This window comes from Pelecanus crispus, chromosome 26 (assembly GCF_030463565.1).
Source record: "Pelecanus crispus isolate bPelCri1 chromosome 26, bPelCri1.pri, whole genome shotgun sequence".
Classification (NCBI taxonomy): Eukaryota; Metazoa; Chordata; class Aves; order Pelecaniformes; family Pelecanidae; genus Pelecanus; species Pelecanus crispus.
Window position 1 is genome coordinate 1,782,001 of NC_134668.1, and position 24,059 is coordinate 1,806,059.

Consider the following 24,059-nt stretch of genomic DNA (forward strand, 5'->3'; position numbering starts at 1 on the left):
ATGTCGTGGTTCAGCGGCATCCTGGTGCCCAAGGTGGACGAACGGAAGACGGCATGGGGGGAGCGCAACGGCAAGAAGGGCGCCCGGCCCCGCGCCGCTCTCTGCGGCCCCCGCTACATGAGCTGCCTGCAGGACCCTGAGATGGAGCGGGGCGGGGGACCCCCCCGGGGGCTGCGCTGCACCTGGCAGGAGGACCACTACGGCAAGAAGGGGCCCACGGGCGACCTGGGGCTCAAATCGGTGGACCTGGGCTTGGAGGACGGCGAAGCCAAGGGGCCGAAGGGGGCCGGGGGCCGGCCATCGGCCGGCGAGTGCTGGCGGCGGCTGCTCCAGGTTTTCCGCTCCAAACGGTTCCAGTCGGCCAAACTGGAGCGGCTTTACCAGCGCTACTTCTTCCAGATGAACCAGAGCAGCCTGACGGTGCTGATGGGGGTGCTGGTGCTGGTTTGCGGGGTGATGCTGCTCTTCCACTGCCTGCCCGGCGCCCCGCACGTGCCGGCCACCGCCGCCTTGGCGAGCGCCACGGCCCTTTTCTTGCTCTTGATGGTGCTGTGCAGCCGCAGCGCCTTTCCCCAGGACTACATGTGGGTGGTGAGCTACGTGGTGCTGGGGCTACTGGCCGGGGTGCAGGCATTGGGGACGGTGGCCGTCGTGCCCCGCAGCGCGGCCGAGGGCGTCTGGTGGAGCGTCTTCTTCATCTACATCACCTACACGCTGCTGCCGGTGCGGATGCGGGCGGCCGTGCTGGCCGGCGTCCTCCTCTCCGCCCTGCACCTCGCCATCGCTTGGCACCGCAACGCCGCCGACCCCTTCCTCTGGAAGCAGGTAGGGCTGGGGGGGGGGGGACACACGCGCCGAGGGGTCCTGCCCACCTGCGGCGTGGGGTGGGAGAAGGCCCCGGGTGGGACCCCCCATCCGTGCCGGCGGTCCCTCTCTGCAAAATTGGGCTTTTCTGCACTTGATGTTTCTGCGCATGGAAAATTCTGGATGCGGGAGGGGCCTCGCAGCTGCTCGGGGGTGAAGGGGGGGGTCCCAGGGTGGGGGGGGTCCCATGGCAGGGTCCTGCAGGTGCTGCCTGCGGCGTGGCCGGGGGTCGCTCTGCCGCCGCAGCCCGGCGCGGGGGGTGCGGGGGCCCCTCGTCCCGGCAGGGCTGTGCACAGACCCGCCATTGTGGGCCGTGCCGGGGCGGGGGGGGGGGGCACCCACAAAGCCCCCGTTGTGGGGCCGGCGGAAACCCCCGAGGGGGGATGCGGGGCCAGGGCGCCGGGGCAGGGGGGTGGCTGCCACCCAGGGGGGCTGGGACCCTGGCAGTGTCCCCTGTCCTACCCTCCCCCCTGGGTGATGGGTGCTCCCAGTGGGGTGCACAGCGGGGTGCGGGGGGGTCCCCTCATCCCCAGGGTCGTGTGTTCCCAGCCCCCGGCCGGGCCTCGCTGTGCTCCCCCTCCTCGCGCGGGGCCGCCCGCCCGTCACCCTCGCCCTGCCTGGCCGGGGCCGCGGCCACGTGCCCGTCCCCGTGGGGCGAGGAACGCGATGCTGGGCGGGGAGGCCGGCGGGGCTTGGGGGGTCACGGCAGGGGACCCCCCCCCCCCCCCCGATTGGGGTTAACCCCCACAGGGTGGGAGCGATGGCGCCCTGGCCCCCGGCCGGGGGGATGCGATGGGGACGGCGGGTGGGTGCGAGGCCCCCGCTCCCAGCCCGCCGGGGCGCTATAAATAGCCCTGGCCCCGGTCCCGGGGGACGGGGACGGGGAGGGGGGAAACCACAGCGCTCCGGCTGCAGCCATCTCCGCTTCCCGGCCCTCCTCCGGCTTCCTCCACTTCCCGAGGGCCCGCGGGGCCTGGCCGCGTCCCCGGGTCCCCCCCTGCCCCGGGTCCCCGTGGCCCCACCGCCCCGGGTCCCTGCATCCCCAGATCCCCCCTGCCCTGGATCCCCAGGTCCCCCCTGCCCTGGTTTCCCACATCCCCGGGTCCCCCCAGCACTGGGTTCCTCAGGTCCCCCACCTTCACCCTGCCCTGGTCCCCTGTGTCCCCAAGTCCCCTCTGTCCCCCCTCCCCCGGGCCCCCAGGTCCCTGCATCCCCTGTGCCCTGGTTTCCCGCGGCCCCAGGTGCCCCATGTCCCCCTGCTCTGGGTCTCCAGGTCCCCCATGTCCCTGCAGACACCCCCTCCCTGATTTCCCATGTCCGTAGGCGTCCCAAATCTGCCCCTCCCGGTCCCCTGTGTCCCCAAGTCCCCTCTGTCCCCCCTCCCCCGGGCCCCCAGGTCCCTGCATCCCCTGTGCCCTGGTTTCCCGCAGCCCCAGGTGCCCCATGTCCCCCTGCTCTGGGTCTCCAGGTCCCCCATGTCCCTGCAGACACCCCCTCCCCAATTTCCCATGTCTGTAGGCGACCGAAATCCGCCCCCCCCCGGTCCTCTGTGTCCCCAAGTCCCCTCTGTCCCCCCTCCCCTGGGTCCCCAGGTCCCTGCATCCCCTGTGCCCTGGTTTCCTGCAGCCTCAGGTGCCCCATGCCCCCCTGCTCTGGGTCTCCAGGTCCCCCATGTCCCTGCAGCACCCCCCATTCCCGATTTCCCATGTCCGTAGGTGTCCCACGTCCCCCCTGCCCTGGTCCCCTGTGTCCCCAGCTCCCTGCATCCTCCCTGCCCTGGGTCTCTGCATCCCCACGTCCCCCTTCCTTGGGTCCCCACGTCCCCACGCCTCCCTGCCCCTTGCAGCCCCCCTGCTCCTTTTCACAGCACCCCCCATCCCAGAGCCAGGGTTTTGGGGTGCAGAGGAGGGTGGCAGAGCTTGGCCAGGTCTCGCAACGGGGCCAGGGGTCCCCAGGTGGCCACGCTGAGCCCACCTCCCCCACCAGCTCAGCGCCAATGCCCTGATCTTCCTCTGCACCAACGTGGTGGGGGTCTGCACCCACTACCCAGCTGAGGTGTCGCAGCGCCAGGCCTTCCAGGAGACCCGCGGCTACATCCAGGCGCGCCTGCACCTCCAGCGCGAGAACCGGCAGCAGGTGGGCTGGGGGTCCTGGGGGTCCCGGGCTCTCCCGTGCCGGGTTGGGGGGGGGTCCATCAGGGCCCTGGCCCCCCGCTAACGGGGTGGTGCTGGGGTGCAGGAGCGCCTGCTGCTCTCGGTGCTGCCCCAGCACGTGGCCATGGAGATGAAGGAGGACATCAACACCAAGAAGGAGGACATGATGTTCCACAAGATCTACATCCAGAAGCACGACAACGTCAGGTACCGCGGGGCTGGGGGTGCGGGCTGGGGGTGGGCAAGGTTTGGGGGGGTGTCACCAGGTGAAGGGGTCCGGGGGGGAGTGTGTGGTCCCTCCCCAGCCCGCGCTCTTCCTCCCGGCAGCATCCTCTTCGCGGACATCGAGGGCTTCACCAGCCTGGCCTCACAGTGCACGGCCCAGGAGCTGGTGATGACGCTCAACGAGCTCTTCGCTCGCTTTGACAAGCTGGCGGCGGTGAGCGGCTGGGCCGGGAGGACTTGGGGGGGGGGGGGGGTCCCCGAGCCCCCCTGACCTGCCCATGCCCCCCAGGAGAACCACTGCCTGCGCATCAAGATCCTGGGGGACTGCTACTACTGCGTGTCGGGGCTGCCGGAGGCGCGCGGGGACCACGCACACTGCTGCGTGGAGATGGGGGTCGACATGATCGAGGCCATCTCGTGAGTGGGGCCGAGCGTGGGGGTCGCACCCGTCCCCGGTGCTGGCACACGCCTGGTGCCGCCGCAACCCTGGGGTGCTGCGCCTGACCCCGGTGCTGGCACATCCCCGGTGCCGCTGCAACTTGGGGGGCTGCGCCCATCCCCGGTGCTGGCACATCCCCGGTGCCGCTGCAACTTGGGGGGCTGCGCCCATCCCCGGCGCTGGCACATCCCCGGTGCTCGCCGGCTCGGGCCGCGGTGCCTCGGGCTGACGCGGTGCCGTCCGCAGGCTGGTGCGCGAGGTGACGGGGGTGAACGTGAACATGCGCGTGGGCATCCACAGCGGGCGGGTGCACTGCGGCGTCCTGGGGCTGCGCAAGTGGCAGTTCGACGTCTGGTCCAACGACGTGACCCTTGCCAACCATATGGAAGCGGGCGGCAAAGCCGGGTGAGCCGGGCTGGGGGGACCGGGGCTGGGGAACCGGGGTGGGGGGGTACGGGGGCTCAGCGCCTTCATCCCCCCCCATCGCCAGGCGCATCCACATCACCTGGGCGACGCTGCAGTACCTGAACGGCGACTACGAGGTGGAGCCGGGCCACGGCGGCGAGCGCAATGCCTACCTCAAGGAGCACAACATCGAGACCTTCCTCATCGTCGGCTGCAGCCAGAAACGCGTGAGTCGGGGGGGCGGGGGATGTGGCAGGGGAGGACACGGGGTGAGGGACCCAGTGCTACCCTTCTCACGGCCGCGTCGCCCCGCAGAAAGAGGAGAAAGCCATCCTGGCCAAGCTGCAGCGGGCTCGTGCCAACTCGACGGAGGGACTGGTGCCGCGCTGGGTGCCCGAGCGCTCCTTCTCCCGCACCAAGGACTCCAAGGCTTTCCGGCAGATGGTGAGCGGCCTCGGTGGGGGGGGTGTCGGGCACAGGGGCCCCCACCACGGCGGTATCGGCTCCTCGCCGCCTTTCTGTGGCTGCCGTTGGGCTTCCCCAGCCCTGCCCGCAGCCTTTGCCTGCTTCCTCCTGCTTGCCACAGCCCATGGCCTCGGGGAACCCCTGGATCCCCCCCTCTGTCCTCAGCAGCCCTCAGGGATCCCCCCCCATCATCACCAGCCCATGGGCACTCCCCAGGTGTCCCCCCCATCCTCAGCAGCCCTCGGAGATCCCCCCCACATCACCAGCCCGTGGGCACTCCCCAGGTGTCCCCCCCATCCTCAGCAGCCCTCGGGGATGCCCCCCATCATCGCCAGCCCATGGGGACCCCCCACGTGTCCCCCCCATCCTCAGCAGCCCTCGGGGATCCCCCCATCATCGCCAGCCCATGGGGACCCCCCACGTGTCCCCCCCATCCTCAGCAGCCCTCGGGGATGCCCCCCATCATTGCCAGCCCATGGGTGCACCCCCACGTGTCCCCCCCATCCTCACCAGCCCTCGAGGATCCCCCCCCATCATCACCAGCCCATGGGGACCCCCCACGTGTCCCCCCCATCCTCAGCAGCCCTCGAGGATCCCCCCCATCATCGCCAGCCCATGGGTGCACCCCCTGCCCTCAGCAGTTCTTGGGGATCCCCCCCATCCTCCCTGCCCTTGGGGACCCTCAGGGGTCCCCTGCCCTCCCTGGTGTCAGACCCCCTTCAGACCCCTCCACCCTCCCTTTGCAGAGTCCCCCCCATCCTTGCCAGGCTTGGGGAACCCTTTGGGGATCCCCCCCATCCTGGTTACCCCTGGGACTCTGTCCCCCACCCTTGGTGACCCTGGGGGATGCCCCATGTCCTCCTCATCTGTGAGGGTTCCCCCCACCCATGCTGCTGTCTGACACCCCTCCTTGTGTCTCCCCAGGGCATCGATGACTCCAGCAAGGACAAGTAAGTGTCCCCATGCTGGGGTGCCTGGGCGGGCGTCGCAGCCAGCCCCTCCCCAGGACAGAACCGGGGGTCCCTGACCCACCCCTGTCCCCAGCCGCGGCGCCCAGGAGGCCCTCAACCCCGAGGACGAGGTGGACGAGTTCCTGAGCCGGGCCATCGACGCCCGCAGCATCGACCAGCTCCGCAAGGACCACGTCAAGAAGTTCCTGCTCACCTTCCAGACGCCCGAGCTGGAGAAGAAGGTGGGGGTCCCTCCGTCACAGCCCTGCGGTCCCCTCCGTCCCCTGAAGTCCCCTCTGTCCTTCCTGGCCCCGTCAGCACCTTTGTCTCCCTCATCTCACCCCCATCCCCTGGAGCCCTCTCTGTCCCCCTTCATCCCATCCTCCCCATCCCTCGCATCCTCTCTATCCTGGCCTCATGGTCCCCTGCGGTCACCTCCGCCCTGTCCACCCCACCGTGGGTCACCTCTGACCCCTCTAATCGGTGGGGTCCCCTCTGTCCTGGCCCCTCCATCCTCTCCATCTCATCCCCCCCAGGGTCCCCTCTGTCCCCTCCGTCCCCCGGGGTCCCCTCCGTCCCCCGGGGTCCCCTCCGTCCCCCGGGGTCCCCTCTGTCCCCCTCCGCCCAGCCCGGCTCACCCCTCTCCTCCCCGCAGTACTCCAAGAAGGTGGACGACCGCTTTGGTGGCTACGTGGCCTGCACCCTCCTCGTCTTCTGCTTCATCTGCTGCCTCCAGATCGTGGTGTTCCCCCAGTGAGTGCCGTGGCCCCCCCTAAACCCCAGTCCCCGCCCACCCGGTGCTAACAGCCGCCCCTCTCCCCAGCTCCCCGCTGATGCTCAGCATCTACGTTGGCATCTTCATCCTCCTCGCCGCCATCCTCTTCATCTGCGCTGTCTACTCCTGCGTCACCGTGAGTACAGGGCCGATGGGTGGGGGAGTTTGGGGGGGCTCGGCCGCGCATGACGGGGTCCCTCTGCCCGCCCACAGCTCTTCCCCGCTGCCCTGCAGCAGCTCTCCCGCAAGATTGTCCAGTCCCGCACCCACAGCACCATCATCGGGGTCTTCACCATCCTCCTCGTCTTTGTCGCTGCCTTCGTCAACATGGTAGGGGCGCGGGGCCGGGGGGTGCGGGGGGCCGGGGGGCACCGGCTCACCCCTCCCACCCACCCCCCCCCCCCCCGCCCAGTTTGCCTGCAGCCGGGTGGCCCTGCGCGACTGCGCCGCCCGCGAGCTCAACGTCACCCCCGAGGCCGTGGGACCCTGCCAGCTCCGGGCCCTCAATTTCTCCCTTGGGACCCCCATGGGCCCCTGCCACCGCGACGGGCTGGCCTGCGACTTTCCCGAGGTGAGTGGCCGTGGGGCACCCATGGGTGCAGGGATCCCATGGGTGCAGGGCACGGGGATGGGGTCCTGCATGGGTGCCAGCATGGGTGTCTGCGGGTGCAAGGTACTCCTTGGGGGCTGGCACAGGGTCCCTGAAGATGCAAGGTGCTGGCAGAGGGTCCCCATGGGTGCTGTGTCTCCCATGGTGCTGGACTGGGGTCCCCACAGATGCAGGGTGATGGCATAGGTGCCTGTGGGTGCAAGGTCCTGCATGGGCACTGGTGCAGGGTCTCTGAGGATGCAGGGTGCTGGCACGGGGTCCCTGGCAGGCGCAGTGCTCTGAAGGGTGCTGGCACGGGGTCCCCAAGGGTACAGGGTGCTGGCACGGGGTCCCTGCAGGTGCAGTGTCCCCCAGGGTGCTGGCATGGGGTCCTCAAGGATGCGGGGTGCTGGCATGGGGTCCCTGCAGGCGCAGTGCTCTGAAGGGTGCTGGCATGGGGTCCCCAAGGGTACAGGGTGCTGGCATGGGGTCCCTGCAGGCGCAGTGTCCCCGAGGATGCTGACACGGGGTCCCTGAGGGTGCAGGGTGCTGCAAGTGTAGTGTCCCTAAGAGTACAGGGTGCTGGCAGAGGGTTCCCGCAGATACAGGGTGCTGGCATAGGTCCCTATGGGTGCAAGGTCCTCCATGGGTGCCGGCACAGAGCCCCTGAGGGTGCAGAGTGCTGGCAGGGGGTCCCTGTGGGTACGAGGTCCCTGTGGGTGTGGGGTGTCGGCAGGGCGTCCCCGTGGGGTGCCGGTGCATCCCCGCCACCTCTCTCCCGCAGTACTTCAACTACAGCGTGGTGCTGAGCCTGCTGGCCTGCTCCGTCTTCCTGCACATCAGCAGCATCGGCAAGCTGCTGCTCATGGTGGCCATCGGGGCCACCTACCTGGTGCTGGTGGAGGGGCCCCAGGCCGCCCTTTTCGACAATGCCGACCTGCTGGTGGTGGCCAATGCCCTGTGAGTGCCTGGTGTCCCCCCCCAACCCCATCCTGGGGGTCCCCACCCTGGGAGCTGTGTCCCCACCCCGCTAACCCCCCGCTGCTCTCCCCCCAGGCCCTCCTTCAATGCGACCCAGGGCGAATGGTGAGCGGGGAACTGGGACCAGCGGGGAACTGGGAGCAGGAGGGTGAGGGTGGGCAGCAGCAGGAGAGCGTCTTGGGGGGCTGTGCTGTGAGGGCGGGTGCAGCTTTGGGGGCTGGGTGCAGCTTTGGGGTCCCTGGGGTGGGTGCATCTTGGGGAATAGGGTGCATCTTTGAGGATTGGGTGCAGCTTGGGGGGTCCCCAGGGTGGGTGCATCTTATGGGGTGGATGCAGCCTTGGGGTCCATCGGTGGGTGCATCTTCTGGGGTTGGGCACAGGTTTGGGGTCCCTGGAGTAGGTGCATCTTAGGGGATCCCTTGGGTGGGTGCATCTTTGGGTTCTGGGTGCAGTTTTGGGGTCCCTGGGGTGAGTGCATCTTTGGGGATTGGGTGCAGCCTTGCGGTTCCTGGCATGGGTGTATCTTTGGGGTCTGGGTGTAGTTCTGGGGTCCCTGGCATGGGTGCATCTTTGGGGTCTGGGTGTAGTTCTGGGGTCGCTGGCATGGGTGCATCTTTGGGGTCTGGTTGCAGGTTTGGGGTCCCTCATGTGTGTGCAGCTTTAGGGATCGGGTGCAACCTTGGGGTCCCTGGTATGGGTGCATCTTTGGGGTCTGGGTGCATCTTTGGGGTCCCTGGCGCAGATGTATCTTTGGGGTCTGGGTGCAGGTTTGGGGTCCTTGGGGTGGGTGCAGCGTTAGGGATTGGGTGCAACCTTGGAGTCCCTGGCGTGGGTGCATCTTAGGGGATTGGGTGCAGCCTTGGGGTCCCTGGGGTGGGCATGGACTCGCCCGGCATCCCGTCTCAGTGGGTGGGGGGTGCCTGCAGCCCGGCGGAGGGGAAGGTGGCCCTGCGGTACGTCACCCCCGTCATCCTGGCTGTCTTCGCGCTGGCGCTGTACCTGCACGCGCAGCAGGTCGAGTCCACCGCCCGCCTCGACTTCCTCTGGAAGCTGCAGGTAGGACCAGGGGCGAGGGGCTGGGGCTGACCCCCTCCCCGCAACCCGGGGGGCAGACACGGGGTCCCGGCGTGGGGTCCCATCGCGGTTCCCGCATGGTGCTGTGCAACGCAGGCGACGGGTGAGAAGGAGGAGATGGAGGAGCTGCAGGCGTACAACCGGCGGCTGCTGCACAACATTCTGCCCAAGGACGTGGCGGCGCATTTCCTGGCGCGGGAGCGTCGCAACGATGAGCTCTACTACCAGTCCTGCGAGTGCGTGGCCGTCATGTTCGCCTCCATCAGCAACTTCTCTGAGTTCTACGTCGAGCTGGAGGCCAACAACGAGGGCGTCGAGTGCCTTCGGCTGCTCAACGAGATCATCGCTGACTTCGACGAGGTGCCGGAGGGCGGAGTGGGGTGCGATGGGGTGGATGGTGGGGTGGGGTGTATGGGGATGTGGTGTGTGGGGTGCTGGAGAGGCCGTGGAGCAGCGTGCGTGGGGGGCATGGTGCTGGAGGGGCCGTGGAGCACCGTGTGTGAGGATGGGGTGCATGGAGATGACATGCACAGGGTTGGGGTGCATGGGGTGCCGGAGAGGCCATGGAGCAGCATGCATAGGGTGCAGGAAGATGGGTGCATGAGGTGCTGGAGGGGCTGTGGAGCAGTGTGCATGGAGCCGTGGGATGGGCTGTACGGGGTGCTGGAGAGGCCGTGGAGCAGCATGCACGGGGTGCAGGAAGATGGGTGCATAGGTGCTGGAGAGGCCGTGGAGCAGCATGCATGGGGCACGCGGGGACAAGGTGCAGGAAGACGGGGGGCACAAGGCCCCAGAGAGGCCATGGAGCAGCATGCACAGGGTGCAGGAAGATGGGTGCATGGGGTGCTGGAGAGGCTGTGGAGCAGCGTGCATGGAGCCATGGGATGGGGTGCACAGGGTGCTGGAGAGGCCATGGAGCACCATGTGTGAGGATGGGGTGCATGGAGATGATGTGCACAGGGATGGGGTGTGTGGGATGCTGCAGAAGCTGTGGAGCAGCATGCATGGGGTGCAGGAAGATGGGTGCACAGGGTGCTGGAGAGGCTGTGGAGCAGTGTGCATGGGGTGCAGGAAGATGGGTGCATGGGTGCTGGAGAAGCTGTGGAACAGCCTGCACGGGGTGCAGGAAGATGGGTGCACAGGGTGCTGGAGAGGCCGTGGAGCACCATGTGTGAGGATGGGGTGCATGGAGATGATGTGCACAGGGATGGGGTGTGTGGGATGCTGCAGAAGCTGTGGAGCAGCATGCATGGGGTGCAGGAAGATGGGTGCACAGGGTGCTGGAGAGGCTGTGGAGCAGTGTGCATGGGGTGCAGGAAGATGGGTGCATGGGTGCTGGAGAAGCTGTGGAACAGCCTGCACGGGGTGCAGGAAGATGGGTGCACAGGGTGCTGGAGAGGCCGTGGAGCACCATGTGTGAGGATGGGGTGCATGGAGATGATGTGCACAGGGATGGGGTGCATGGGTGCTGGAGAGGCCATGGAGTAGTGGTCATGGAGCCATGGGATGGGGTGCACAGGGTGCTGGAGAGGCCGTGGAGCAGCGTGCATGGGGTGCAGGAAGATGGGTGCATGGGTGCTGGAGAGGCCGTGGAGCAGCGTGCACAGGGTGCAGGAAGATGGGTGCACGGGATGTTGGAGACGCCATGGAGCAGTGTGCATGGAGCCATGGGATGGGGTGCGTGGGGTGCTGCAGAAGCTGTGGAGCAGCGTGCATGGGGTGCAGGAAGATGGGTGCATGGGTGCTGGAGGGGCCGTGGAGCAGTGTGCATGGAGCCATGGGATGGGGTGCGTGGGGTGCTGGAGAGGCTGTGGAGCAGCGTGCACGGGGTGCAGGAAGATGGGTGCATGGGGTGCTGGAGATGCCATGGAGCAGTGCGCATGGAGCCATGGGATGGGGTGCGTGGGGTGCTGGAGAGGCTGTGGAGCAGCGTGCACGGGGTGCAGGAAGGTGGGTGCATGGGTGCTGGAGAGGCTGTGGAGCAGCGTGCACAGGGTGCAGGAAGATGGGTGCATGGGTGCTGGAGAGGCCATGGAGCAGTGTGCATGGAGCCATGGGATGGGGTGCATGGGTGCTGGAGAGGCTGTGGAGCACCGTGCACGGGGCACGCGGGGACAGGGTGCAGGAAGGCAGGGGGCAGGAGGCCCTGGGTGACGCTGCCCCGCGGCCCTGCCCCAGATCATCAGCGAGCAGAAGTACCGGCAGCTGGAGAAGATCAAGACGATTGGCAGCACCTACATGGCGGCCTCGGGGCTGAATGCCTCCACCTACGACCGGGAGGGCCGGAGCCACATCGCGGCGCTGGCCGACTACGCCATGCACCTCATGGAGCAGATGAAGTACATCAACGAGCACTCCTTCAACAACTTCCAGATGAAGATCGGTGAGCGCCCCTTGCACGCCCTTTGCACGCCCCTTGCACGCCCCTTTGCGCCCGCAGCCGCCCCACGCACACCCCTGCGCGTACCCGCCCCTTGTGCACGGCTTTGCGTCCGCTGGCTCTCGCACGGCCTCGTCCCTTGCACGCACGCGGCCCCGGGGCGTAGCCTTGCACGCGCAGCCTTTGCACGCCCCCTCAGCTTCGCACACGCCCTTGGCTTCACGCACCCGGCCTCCGCACAGGCAAAGCCTTGCACGCCTCTGCCCTTTTGCACGCGCGGCCTTTGCGGACCACTTTGCGTACGAGCCCTTGCACGCCCCTTGGCCCTTGCACACCCCTCTGCACACGTGAAGCCTTGCACACCCGTGCCCCTTGGTGCATGCAGCCCGCACACACACCTTTGCACACGCGGATGTTGCACACCCCTTTAGCCCTTGCACACGCAGGCCTTCATACACCCCTTTACACACTCCTTTGCCATCGCACACTCCTTTGCACAGGCAAACCCTTCGCACACCCCTTCCTTTTTGCACACACGGCCTTCACACACGCCTTTGCGCATGCTGGTGTTGGACCCCCCATAGCCCTTGCACACCCCTTTACACACACCTTTGCCTTCACACACACCTTTGCATATGCTGATGTTGCTCTGTAGCCCTTGCACGCCCCTTTACACACCCCTTTGCCTTTGCACGCCCCTTTGTGCACGCTGACGTAGCATGCCCTGTAGCCCTTGCACATCCTGGTCCTTGCACGCCCCTTTACAGACCCCTTTGCCTTCACTCACCCCTTCACATATGCTGATGTTGCACATCCTGGTCCTTGCACGCCCCTTTACACACCTCTCTGCCTTCACTCACCCCTTTGTGCACGCTGATGTTGCTCTGTAGCCCTTGCACACCCCTTTACACACCCCTTTGCCTTCGCACACCCCTCTGCGCACGCTGACGTTGCACACCCGGGCCCTTGCACGCCCCTTTACACACCCCTCTGCCTTCGCACACCCCTTTGCACACACAAACCCTTGCTCATCCCCTACCCTTTACCCATGCACCCCTTTGCCCCCCCTTTTCCCCTCGCACGCCCCCTGGACCCTCACCTCCATGGCACGGGGTGGGGGGGGTTGGCTGTGACGCTCTGTCCCCATGTGTCCCCATGTCCCCGTGTGTGTCCGTGTGTCCGTGTCCCCCCCCCCCCAGGCCTGAACATGGGGCCGGTGGTGGCGGGGGTGATTGGGGCGCGCAAGCCGCAGTACGACATTTGGGGCAACACCGTCAACGTCTCCAGCCGCATGGACAGCACCGGCGTCCCCGACCGCATCCAGGTCAGCAGGGGGGCGGGGAGGGGGGGGACAGGACCCCCCCCAGAGCCCCCCCCTCACCCCCATGTCCCCTGTCCGTCTGTCCCCCCCCCCCAGGTGACGACGGACCTGTACCAGGTGCTGGCGGCCAAGGGCTATGCGCTGGAGTGCCGGGGGCTGGTCAAGGTCAAGGGCAAGGGGGAGATGACCACCTACTTCCTCAATGCTGGCCCTGGAGGGAGTTAGGGGGGGGTCCCTAGGGTGCCCCCCCCCACCCGGTGCACCCCAGCCTGCACCGAGGGCAGAGAAAAAAAAAAAAGGAGAAAGTCCCCAATTCCACGTATTTAAAAAACAAAAAAAAAAAAAGAGGAAAAAGGGAGGTGGTTGGGGGGGGGTAGTTGACCCCCGCTGTGCCCCCCCCCCCGGGGGGGTGTGTGTGTGTGGGGGCATTTCCCAGCCCCGCACCGGGGTGTTTGCGGAGGAGGGGGGTGCGCTCCAACACCCCCCCCTGCTTTGCCGAAATCCCCCCATGTGCCAAAGAGGGGAGCTGGGCCCCCCCCCCCCCCGAGGGGAGCTGGGCCCCCCGGGCAGGGGCTGGGGTGGGGGGGGGTCTCCCCAGCCCCCTCCATGTGCCAAATGGAAGGGCCGCCTGTGGGGGGGGGGGGGGGGTTGTGCAGCCTGAAAACCCCCCAGCACCCCCCGGGGTCCCGGCCCTCCCCGCCCAGGGGGTCCCGCTCCCTCCCGGGGGGGGGCTGCTGGCAGGATGGGGGGGGGCAGCTCCCCCCCTTTTAAATGCAAAAAAAATAATGAAGTGACTTTTTTTTTTTTTGGGGGGGGGGGGGTGTTTTTTGAAGCAGTTTTGGGGTGGGGGGGGGTTCAGCCCCGGCCTCCCCCCCCCTCAGCGCAGACCTGAGGTACTTTGTCCTTCGTGTGTACAGATAAATTATATATAAAACTCACTTTGGATACGAGCTGGGGCCTGGCGTGTGGGGTGGTCCGGGGGGGAACCGGTCCCAGTGTGTGTGGGGGGTCCTGGTATGTTTGGGGGGGCCCGGTCCCAGTGTGTTTGGGGGGGTCCCGGTATGTGTTTGGGCATCCTGGTGTGTGTGAGGGGTCGCGGTGTGTTTGGGGGGCCTGGTCCCGGTGTGTGTGGGGGTCCTGGTGTGTGTGGGGGCATCCCGGTGTGTTTGGGGGGGGCCCTGGTCCCAGTGTGTGTTTGGGGGACCCGGTCCTGGTGTGTGTGTGGGGGTCCCGGTGTGTTTGGGGGGGGCCATGGTCCCGGTGTGTGTGGGGGTCCCGGTCCCGGTGTGTTTGCGGGGTCCCGGTGTGTGTGGGGGTCCCGGTCCCGGTGTGTTTGCGGGGTCCCGGTGTGTGTGGGGGTCCCGGTGTACGTGGGGGCGTCCCAGTGTGTTTGGGAGGCCCAGTCCCGGTGTGCGTGTGGGGGTCCCGGTGTGTTTGGGGAGCCCGGTGTGTTTGGTGGGGTCCCGGTGTGTGTGGGCCCGGTCCTGGTGTGTCTGGGGGGCCCGGTCCTGGTGTGTTTGGGGGGCCCGGTGTGTCTGGGGGGCCCGGTCCTGGTGTGTTTGGGGGTCCCGGTCCCAGTGTGTGTGAGGGGTCCCGGTGTGTTTGGGGGGGCCCGGTCCCGGTGTATGTGGGGGCATCCCGGTGTGTTTGGGGAGCCCAGTCCCGGTGTGCGTGTGGGGGTCCCGGTGTGTGTGAGGGGTCCCGGTGTGTTTGGGGGTCCCGGTCCCGGTGTGTCTGGGGGGCCCGGTGTGTCTGGGGGGCCCGGTCCCGGTGTGTTGGGGGGGCCCGGTCCCGGTGTGTTTGGGGGGCCCGGTCCCGGTGTGTTTGCGGGGCGCCCGGTCCCGGTGGGGGGGGGCCCAGGCACGGCCCTGAGGTGCGGGCCGGGCTCCGGGGCCACGGCGGAGCGGGGGGGGGGGCGCTCCGTGACGGGACGGGGCGGTCACGGAAGGCCCGGGGGGGGGTGGGGGCGCGTAACGGCCGCCCCGCCTCAGAACGCGTCCGCGCGACCAACGGCGCAGGCGCCTCAACGGCTCCTCCCCCCCAACCCCTCCCTGTGACGCAGCCGTACGCGCGCGCCGCCGCCCTGTGACGCCGGCGCGCCGTGGCGTGCGTCCCGTGCGTGCGTGCGCGCGCGGGCGCAGATCGCCATGGAGGCCTCGGCGGGCGGCGGGGCCGGCGGCGCGGCGGGGCGGCGCTGGTACTTCACCCGCGAGCAGCTGGACCGCAGCCCGTCGCGCCGCGCCGGGCTCGACCCCGACAAGGAGCTCTCGTACCGGCAGCAGGCGGCCAACCTGCTGCAGGACATGGGACAGCGCCTCAACGTGTATCCGGCCGCGCTAGGCCGCGCGGCCTGCGCTTGGGTGCCGCCGCGGGGCGGGCGGGCGGGGAGCGGGGAGAGCTGGGCCTGGGCGTGGGGAGAGCCGGGGTCGGCTGTGGAGAGAGACGAGTGTGTTTTGGGAACGGGGAGAGCTGGGCCGGTATGCGGGGAAGGCCGGGCCCGGCCGCGGGGAGAGTGAGGCCGGGAGCGGGGAGAGCCGGGCCCGGCCGCTGGGAGACTGAGGCCGGGAGCGGGGAGAGCCGGGCCCGTTTCGGGAGCGGGGAGAGCCGGGCCCGGCCGCGGGGAGGGTGAGGCCGGGAGAGCCGGGCCCGTTTCGGGAGCCGGGAGAGCTGTGCCGGTGTGTGGGGAGAGCCGGGCTTGGCCGCGGGGAGACTGAGGCCCGGAGCCGGGAGAGTTGGGCCCGTTTCGGGAGCCGGGAAAGCGGAGCCCGGCCGTTGGGAGAGTGAGGCCGGGAGCAGGGAGAGCCGGGCCCGTTTCGGCAGCCGGGAGAGCTGTGCCGGTGTGCAGGGAAGGCCCGGCCCGGCTTGGGAGCAGGGAAGAGCCAGGCGCGTTTCAGGAGCAGGGAGAGGGAGGCCCAGCCTGGTGCTGGTGGGATGTAGGGGAGTTGAGGGTGCTGCTCAGGGGGTCGTTGCCAGGGCTGCGTGTTTCCTTAACCACCCCATCAGTTCCCAGCTCACCATCAACACGGCCATCGTGTACATGCACCGCTTCTATATGGTGCAGTCCTTCACCCAGTTCCACAGGAACGTAAGTGTGCTGGGGTCTGGCAGGGTGGGGGGCACTGGGAACCCCCCAGCCCCGCTCCTGCTGCTGCCTGGCAGCCAGCTCCAGGGGCAACGTGGTGGGACGGACCCTGGGGAGGGGGCTTGGAAAACGGAAGGGTGGTTTGTAGCTGCCAGTAGTCACCAGAGACCCTTTTCCCTTCTGGTGGCATTTTAACTTGCACAAGCTTTGTTTCCTAAAGGAATATTTGTTTTAGACTTGAGAATTAGGCTAATTTATTTGCTTTAATCTTGAACTTACTAACTTTAAAAAAAAAAAAAATTTTTTTTTTTTTTTTTCCTCTGAAGTCGGTGGTACCAGCGGCTCTGTTCTTGGCAGCCAAGGTGGAGGAGCAGCCTCGTAAGCTGGAGCACGTAATCAAGGTAGCACATGCCTGTCTGCATCCCCAGGAAACTCCTCTAGACACCAAGAGCGAGGTAAGTGTTGAGATCGGAGAACTGGGCTCTGATGTGAGGAGCGGAGGCACGAGGAATGGGAATGGCAGAAGCGTGCTGCATCCTGAATTGCGTGGCTGCAGCGTCTTGTTAAATCGGGTTCAGCAGTACCCGCTCTCTAAGCAAGCGGCCGTGTCCTAGGATGGTCAGTGACAGCTTTCCAGTTCGACTGCTCTTACACTACTGAGAGCTTTTTGGCTTCTGTACAGCAGAAGGCTTTTCTTTCCTCCTCTGTGGCAACCTCTCTTCTGTTCTCCTCTGCTGTGCTGCTGCAAATGTGACTCAGATGTGCTGTGTAACGATGTCTGCGTGAAAAGCTTCTGAGGAGGGCATGGATGTTGGCTGCTGCGATTGAGTCGTGTCTGTGGCAGAGCAGAAGGTGGTGTGCGCAGTTGGTTCTGTTCTGTCCCCACACGTTTAATGGTGGGTTTATTAAAAACGTTGCTGATTCCCCATCTCTTGAGACAGCCCGTCTTACCTGGAACTGAGCAGCCAACCCTGCTGAAAAGGGGCAGCTTTATCCAGGAAAGCTTAAGGAAAAAAATAAAAAAAGCAGCTAATTCCTCTCCTGTACTGCTCGTATAGCTGTCCCGTGCAGTGCGAGGGACCAGGACTGAGAGGGCCACTGTGGATCCCGAAGCAGCCATCCCCTAGCAGAAGCACTAGCAGGGGAGCGGGTCCACCCCAGCACTCTGCTTTCTCTTTTCTGGCAGGGAATCTGTGCCAGTTCCCCCAGTGCAGATCGGCATAAAGATTCCCCTTTGCTATTTTTGCCTCCCTGAGAAAAGGGTGTTAGAAATGTGCAGGCTTTATACGGAGTGCCTCATCGTGAGTAACTTGCCTGTCCTCTCAACCCCAGGCTTACCTGCAACAAGCCCAAGACCTGGTCATTCTAGAGAGCATAATACTGCAGACCCTGGGTAAGTTTTTCAAAGCGGACGGGCTGCCACACGAATCCCAGACCCAGGAGTGTTCCGCAGAGCGGAGAGCCTAACCGCACAGTCTTCTCCACAGCTGGAGGGCAGATGTACAGCTGGCCAGTGGGAGAGCAAGAGTCCAGGCAACAAACTCTATTTTTCACACCCACTCCTTCTGTTTTCCTTTTAACATCAGTTTTTTCAGGTGTAACTTGTGTCAGGTTCAATGCTCAGAGAAATTAAAGCATGGAAGTGTGGCTCGTCTCTTTCTGGCCCCCCTCCCCCTCCCCCCAACAGGTTTTGTACCGCTTGGACACCGGTCGCTGTCCTCCGTTGTGCTGTTGAATTCGATAATGCTCTAGTCCTGTGGCCAGGAAGCAGTTTGCACCGAGAGATGTCTAATAAAACCTGGGTTGAAAGTTAATATTTTGATCAGATAGCTGAATGTGGGGGAAAAAAAAACCAACCAAACAAACAAACCAGCAACAGTTTTTGGGTTTTCTGGAAAGTAGAAGCTGGAGCCTACGTTTAGGGCTGTGGCCGTTGGATCCGGTATCCTGTTCCTGTCTAAAATGTACTGTTAAAACTTGTTTTTACTAACATACGTTCCATTTCAGAGGCAGTTTGTAGATAGCGTTCCACTCCAAAACACTCAGTAGGCCTTTGTCATTTCTGACGTGGTTCAGAGTAAGTGCCACCGGTCCCTCCCTTGCAAGGGGACAGGAGGGGCAGGTGTGTTGACAGCTCGCACGCGCTGGCCTGGCGAGCCAGCGGCCAAACTGTGACCCCAGTTCTGCAACGGCTCGGTTCTCCAGTTGCCGTTTTTAACGTCCCAGTTCTTCTAGAATGTTCTGCAGGGGAAGAACCAAATCTGTTGCACACATGGACCGATTTGATCTTTTTTGGTTTTGGTTTTTTTTTTTTTTCTTTAAAACATAATGCCCAAACTGAATAGGAAACTGAAGCAAGGATTAAGTTCAGTTGTCTTTAGCGCTGTAGGCTCCTTCAAAGGGAAAACGTCTGCTTCCTCTTAGCTTTTTGGGTGACACAAATTCCTTTGAGCAGATGCCATTGTCTTCTCCTTCCTCCCAGCTGCTGTAAGAGGCTTTGTCCTGCTATTTTTAAAATCCTTAATAGTTGTTTTGTTTTCAGTGAGGTCTTTCAAACGCAGAAGTCATTTAGCTGCTTGGAGGTCTGGCAGCAGCAGTGACCTTCGGGTTTTGTGACTGGAGAACTTGAGTCTTCTGGATACAGGAAAACGGGCTCCTCTATTCCTGCTTGCCTCCGAGCAGAGAGCAGGGGCTGTAGGAGGGAAGGGGAGAAGGCCTTGTCCCCCAGGAGCAGGAAACGTGAGGTTCGTAGATCTGTGGGGGTGTGCTGCTGGTTTTCTGATGGCCATATGTCTGTGTTCTTGCAGGTTTTGAGATCACTATTGACCACCCCCATACCCACGTGGTGAAGTGCACACAGCTAGTGCGAGGTAAGCGATGTCAGACGTCGGGTGCTTGCGGCTTCTCCTCTGTGTAACCTCAGCCTGACAGAGAAGAGCTGTGAAAATACCTTGTAGTGTTTAGCTGGGATTGCCCGAGAACTTGCCTGCAGTCAGTCTCCTTAATAACCATAATGAATGTCAAAACAGAGGCAGTTGCAAGTGACTGACGTGATGTTGTGGCTCTGCTGAACCACGCAAAGCTCTCTGTGTACAGTAATTTCTAAAATCCTTCTAGCTGTGGCGTAGAGTTAGTTGAACTGTGCTGGCTCTATTTTGTGTGTGGTGGCAAGAGGCCCGCGGTTCTTGCGCTAAAATGGAATAACGTTTGTGAGGATACGCAGACTAACGCCCTGCTTTTTTCTTTTCTCTTTCAGCCAGCAAGGACTTGGCGCAAACTTCCTATTTCATGGCTACCAACAGGTTATTATTTTACAATTGCTTCATATTTGACAGAGGGTCTTATCTGGAGGAGATGTGCTACTGGTGATCCCTAGGGCATTGGTCAGCCTGCGAGCAACTGGGGATCACTCAGTTTGGTTCAGAAAGAGCAGGAATCCTTTCTCCTGCTAGCTGCTGGTCAAAACCAGCTGCAAAATTAGCCATATAAGTGAGGCAGATGGGATGCTCAGGAGCTTTGCTGCTTTCTTTTGTGGGGAGTTAGATAGTTGTGAAGGTTAAAGAACAAAACAAAAAGGTAGACTTGAATGAATATATACGTTTGTTTGCTTTAGTACCTCGGTGTCAGAGAGTTTTCACTGAACTAGGTGCTGTGCAAATTGTCAGCAGATATGGTCTGTACCTCAGAGAAGGCTGATCTAGAGTATAAAGGGAGAAAAAGGGTAGTTGGATGCAGGCATGAGACGTTACAAGAGAAAATGATAGCCTTGTCTGGCCTGTATGACTGGACAGACAGTCCTGTAAGCAGAGTCTTGGAAACAAAAAAAGCCCCTGGTTTGTTTCACCTTGAGAGGTGTGGGTAGTTTTGTCACTAGATTTTTCACTGCCGGGCTGATACCAGCCCTTGTGTTGGGACTTCTGACATTTTTTTTAAAAATTTCATTTCCTGGATTACCACCTTCAGGCAGGTCACAGAGTTAACGTTTGGAAACAGACCAAGTTGTGGACGCGGAAAATCTTGTGGTTTTGTGAAAGAGCTCACAGAAGTGAAAGGATGGGAGAAAAAGGTGGTTTAGGCGCTAGCACAGGTAAAGCTGCAGAGTTGGAGAACGCTTCCAAGCCCTGGCCGAGCTGTGGATGTGCATGGCCTTGGGTGAGTCGGTTCTCTGCACTCTGCCTGTGAGAGGTGTTACCGGCTCACCTCCACAGCGTGCTGAGAAAATTGTTTGTTGAAGCTGCTCTGTAGCTCCAAAGGGCACGGTGTGGGTTTCCTGCATAAACTAGCGTAAAGGGGAAGGTGGTGTTAGTAATGTGTGGGTAAATGCATCCTCGAAACGTGTTTTATCCCTGCAGCAATAATTGCAAAACCAAGGAATTATGAGTTAAGGTTATACTTGAAAGAAATCCAGGCAGAAAGTAAGAAATGCAGCCAGGCAGCCTCAATTTTGCCTTAAAGTGATGCCATGAAATGCCTGATTAAGGTGCTTAAGTGATGAACTGGATTTATCAGGCATAGCCACGGATGTTTAACTTTTATTTCCTTCTGGCATCATTATGGGGCAGAGTTAAGGCTCTTTGTGCACCGTTACTTCACTTTTTACCTTGGCAGACTGGATAAAGGCTCTGAATTTCCTGGTTTGACTCCTTGGTGTATGGCTAAATATTGTATCCATGAAACAGCTTCAGGCTTTTTGGCTGTAGATGTGTATCTCTGTCTCTCCACATTGCATTGATGGGAAAAATGTTTAAGTAACCCGAGCATGGCAAAGAAATGCAGATAATGCCATCCTGCGGCTGCACGTAGATGCTCAGTGGCACCATTTCCATCAAGCGCCCTTTGAAAGGGCCGGTTCATGAGTGTGACAGTGGGTAAATTCTGCACCCAACTTGCTGTCACAGTTTCTAGGGCTTAGTGGACCTGGTGTTCCTGCAGGTAGAGAGTAGGATGCTTTCTTAGTCCATCGGTTCTCCTCAGTGCTACCTAGACCTCCTGGCATTGATGTCCGAGCTGTCATGTGGTAAATTCATTTACTAATGAAAATGCTTGATAGGTGGCCAGGCTCCCTTTTAGACGCTCCTGAGTCACTCCAGCATATGGTGCTATTCACAGCCAAAGCTTCAGTGCTTTTCCTAAAAATCATTTGGGAAAGACCACACCCTTCCTAAAAGCTGAAGAGGGCCAGTTTGCTCCTTGGATGCCATCTCAGGAGTTGCACTTGGAAGTGTCCGAGTTTCTTCTCGGATTGAGGAGGGCCCACAGCAGAGGTGGGGGCTGGCAGGTAACCCAGCCACCCGCTTCCTCCCTCGGAAGAGGGCTGGAGCAGGGTGGCAGCGTGCCTCGCTGCTCCTGCACGAGCCGCAGAGCCTTGAGCTGACAGAATTGCCTGGACCCAAATTATCTGCAGGAGAACGGGGAAGGAACAAGCAAATCGGTGGAGCGGGATAGAGACGCCCGTAACAGTAGGGTTGTACTGGGGGAGGAATGGCAGGGACTTCCCCACCATGTCCACCTCTTGCGCAGCGTCTGTTCAGTGGGCGATTGTGAGTGCTGAAGTTCAGGCTTGGGAGTTCATGGCTTTCTGTTTCTCTCTCCCTGCTGGTGACGTCAGCCTGCACCTGACCACCTTCAGCCTGCAGTACACCCCTCCCGTTGTGGCCTGCGTCTGTATCCACCTGGCTTGTAAGTGGTCCAACTGGGAGATCCCAGTCTCCACGGACGGGAAGCACTGGTGGGAATACGTTGATGGCACTGTAACTCTGGAGCTCTTAGATGGTAAGTTTTGGAGCGAGGTTCCCCCCCAAAGGCTCTTATGTTATTTTGGCATCTCTGTTCCTGGGTCTGCCGTTCAAACGCGGCCGCCGGCCGGTTCATGGACTCCAGGACTTCAGGTCTTGCCAAGGTTTCCAGTGCAGCAGCAGTTTCTATGGTACAACAGAGATGGCAAAAGGCGCACAGTGAGATGAGTTTAAATGTGGTCAGTGATACTAGTTCTCAGCGTTTCCCCTCCTGGAGTAGCTCTGCTCGTCAGTAAGTAGGGGGTTGCCCTGATGGATTAGTGCTGGTCTGCCTGCCCCTGACCCTCTTCCTTGGGTTTGTGTTTCCTCTGCAGAACTGACTCATGAATTCCTGCAGATCCTTGAGAAAACTCCCAACCGGCTTAAACGTATCCGGAACTGGCGGGTAAGAATCTGCTTCAGACCGCGGGTGCTTGCAGGAGAACACGGGTTCTGATTTCTTCTTTGTGCACAAGGCTGTGTGGCATCTCCGGTATTACAATGCAAGACAGTGTCTGAAGGGCATGTGTGGGGGGAAATCTGAACGCTCTGCATCTGCAAAATGTTGCTTCAGTGCTTGCGTTCATCTGTTCAGAGTTAACTCTGTAGCGACCTTGGTTTTTCAACTGCTCTGGCAACCCCGCTTGCAGTGGTTGGGTCTTTTTCCACAAGGAGAAATGGGGGCAAAGCGGGTCTGTCTTTAAATGAGAGTTTGCGCTGTACCAGGTGAGCTGCTTGCATGAAACCAGCTCTAGTGACGGCGTAAGTAAATGACCGGTTGCTGCTTTTATTCCAGGCCTCTCAAGCAGCCAAGAAGTCAAAGGCTGATGACCATGGTGAAGATGAGAGCCTGTCGGAGCAGACGATCCTCAACATGATTTCCAGGAACAATAGTTCGGACATGAACATCGCTGGGTTAATGAGCATGTCAACGTCCTCGACCGCCGGAGCAGGGCCTTCTCTGCCGGCCTCGGCGGACTCGCCCAGCGACCAGAGCAGTGCGGATATGTCCCAGCCTGAGCACTGGCATCCTCCACCCAAGCTGGAGGCTGGCCAGAGTCACAGGACTAATGAAAGCTCATCGGCTGCTGAGCATCCTTTACAGCAAGATGGCGCTGGTTATCAGAAGCAGAGCGGCAAGAATGCCCCGTCGGCCAAAGTGTCGCTCAAAGAGTACCGGGCCAAGCATGCTGAGGAGCTGGCAGCACAGAAGCGGCAGCTGGAGAACATGGAGGCCAATGTGCGGTCTCAGTATGCCTACGCCGCGCAGAATCTCCTGGTCCAGCAGCAGCGGGAGAGGGAAGTCCAGCAGGACAGCAACCCCTCTCCAATCATCCTGAAAATCCCCATCGGTGGCTCGGAGAACCCTGAGCGCCCTCCCGGCCCTGAAAAGAGTGACAAAGCCTCGGCTCTGAAACTGAGGATCCCGGGGGCAGGTGGAGGTGGGGATAGGCCACTCCCATCCAAGCAGGAGGAGATAAAAATGCGGATCAAGGTGCCAACCGCTGCAGACAGGTACAGCTCCTCGGACGAGAGCAGCGGCAAGAACCGGGAGCACAAGGAGAAACACAAGGGCCACTCTTCTAACCACCACCACCACCACCACAACCACCACTCTCACAAACACTTACACGCCCAGCTTGGCACCGGCCCCAGCAGCGTGGCGAACAAGCGGCCGGGAGACTCTAAACACAGCAGCCAGCCTAGCGCCGTGCCCCACAAAAGCTACGGTCCCCTTGCCTCTTCCCGCAAGAGGCCCCTGCCAGAGGAGGCGGCAGCCGCAGCCACGGCCGCAGCCCACGAGCACCAGCCCAAAGTCAGCAAGGTCTCCAAAGGCCCTGGCATGCCGTTCCCTTACCCCCACCTCCCCGGGGCGGCCCACCTCCCAGGGCACAGCTCGGATACGGGCAGCCTCCCCTTACCCCAGGCCAACAAAGTCCGGGGCACCCACAGCAAATCGGACAAGGGTCCCACGGGGGCCAACGGGCACAACGCCAACCAGGCCAGTGACTACCAGGATACGGTCAACATGCTGCACTCGCTGTTGAGCGCGCAGGGCATGCAGCCCACCCAGCCCCCTGCCTTTGACTTCCACTCGTATGGCGAGCTCTTGAACCCCCGGGCTTCCACCAGCTCCAGAGCTGCCGCCAACACGGACAAGCCCCGACCACCCCCCCTGCCCTCAGAACCGCCCCCCCCGCTCCCCCCTCTCCCCAAGTAAAGCCCCTTTTTACTACTGAGTTTGTACAGAGCCCAAGCCCAAACCGGGGCTGCCCCTGCGGGGGCGTGAAAGGGCTTGTTCGATCTCCACTGCCTCACGAAGAACTATTTTATTATTATATTATAACTTTTATTATTGATATTTAGAGCGCGGAGTTGTTGAAGCTGTGAAAGGATAAGAAACCCTTTCTCTATTCCTTGCTTCCCTCCCCCAGCGACTTCCAGTTCGTGGTGGGCTCTGTCCCTGCTGCGACTAAAGCCCCCTCTGGGGAACACGCATTGTGAGGGGGCCCTGGGGGGTATTTAAAGTATGTCACAGAAAATTTAAGACGTTTTACAAATAATTTAAGCAGTAACTTATA

General features: G+C 62.5%; 2 protein-coding genes across 4 annotated transcripts; both read left to right on the forward strand.

The window, feature by feature from the left end:
- On the forward strand, positions 1-12,846 carry ADCY6 (adenylate cyclase 6). The gene is made up of 21 exons (XM_075725107.1): positions 1-825; positions 2,851-3,000; positions 3,103-3,224; positions 3,345-3,456; positions 3,532-3,659; positions 3,928-4,086; positions 4,172-4,313; positions 4,402-4,530; positions 5,476-5,501; positions 5,596-5,743; positions 6,157-6,254; positions 6,325-6,412; positions 6,490-6,606; positions 6,689-6,847; positions 7,650-7,825; positions 7,922-7,951; positions 8,773-8,902; positions 9,017-9,280; positions 11,099-11,303; positions 12,500-12,624; positions 12,718-12,846. Exons 1-21 carry the CDS (start codon positions 1-3, stop codon positions 12,844-12,846), a joined length of 3,462 nt encoding a protein of 1,153 aa, XP_075581222.1.
- Positions 12,847-14,768: 1,922 nt separating this feature from the next.
- On the forward strand, positions 14,769-24,059 carry CCNT1 (cyclin T1). Of its 3 annotated transcripts, XM_075724948.1 has the most exons (9): positions 14,769-14,944; positions 15,625-15,706; positions 16,030-16,158; positions 17,036-17,096; positions 18,511-18,573; positions 18,960-19,005; positions 21,312-21,475; positions 21,813-21,883; positions 22,274-24,059. In XM_075724948.1, the coding sequence occupies exons 1-9, from the start codon at positions 14,769-14,771 to the stop codon at positions 23,696-23,698; spliced, it is 2,217 nt and encodes a 738-aa protein (XP_075581063.1). In that variant the 3' UTR covers positions 23,699-24,059. The 3 variants fall into 3 exon arrangements, with proteins under 3 accessions (XP_075581063.1, XP_075581064.1, XP_075581065.1); XM_075724949.1 differs by lacking the exons at positions 14,769-14,944; positions 15,625-15,706 and having other exon boundaries at positions 16,120-16,321; XM_075724950.1 differs by lacking the exons at positions 14,769-14,944; positions 15,625-15,706; positions 17,036-17,096 and having other exon boundaries at positions 16,127-16,158.

Bases quoted from the DNA above. Each gene is read 5' to 3' on its own strand.
- ADCY6 (XM_075725107.1), top strand. From the start codon at position 1: ATGTCGTGGTTCAGCGGCATCCTGGTGCCCAAGGTGGACGAACGGAAG. The intron at 4,314-4,401 runs GTGAGTCGGGGG...GTCGCCCCGCAG, and splicing joins TCGGCTGCAGCCAGAAACGC to AAAGAGGAGAAAGCCATCCT. The intron at 5,502-5,595 runs GTAAGTGTCCCC...CCCTGTCCCCAG, and splicing joins GATGACTCCAGCAAGGACAA to CCGCGGCGCCCAGGAGGCCC.
- CCNT1 (XM_075724948.1), top strand. From the start codon at position 14,769: ATGGAGGCCTCGGCGGGCGGCGGGGCCGGCGGCGCGGCGGGGCGGCGC. The intron at 16,159-17,035 runs GTAAGTGTTGAG...TCTCAACCCCAG, and splicing joins CTCTAGACACCAAGAGCGAG to GCTTACCTGCAACAAGCCCA. The intron at 19,006-21,311 runs GTTATTATTTTA...TGGTGACGTCAG, and splicing joins TATTTCATGGCTACCAACAG to CCTGCACCTGACCACCTTCA.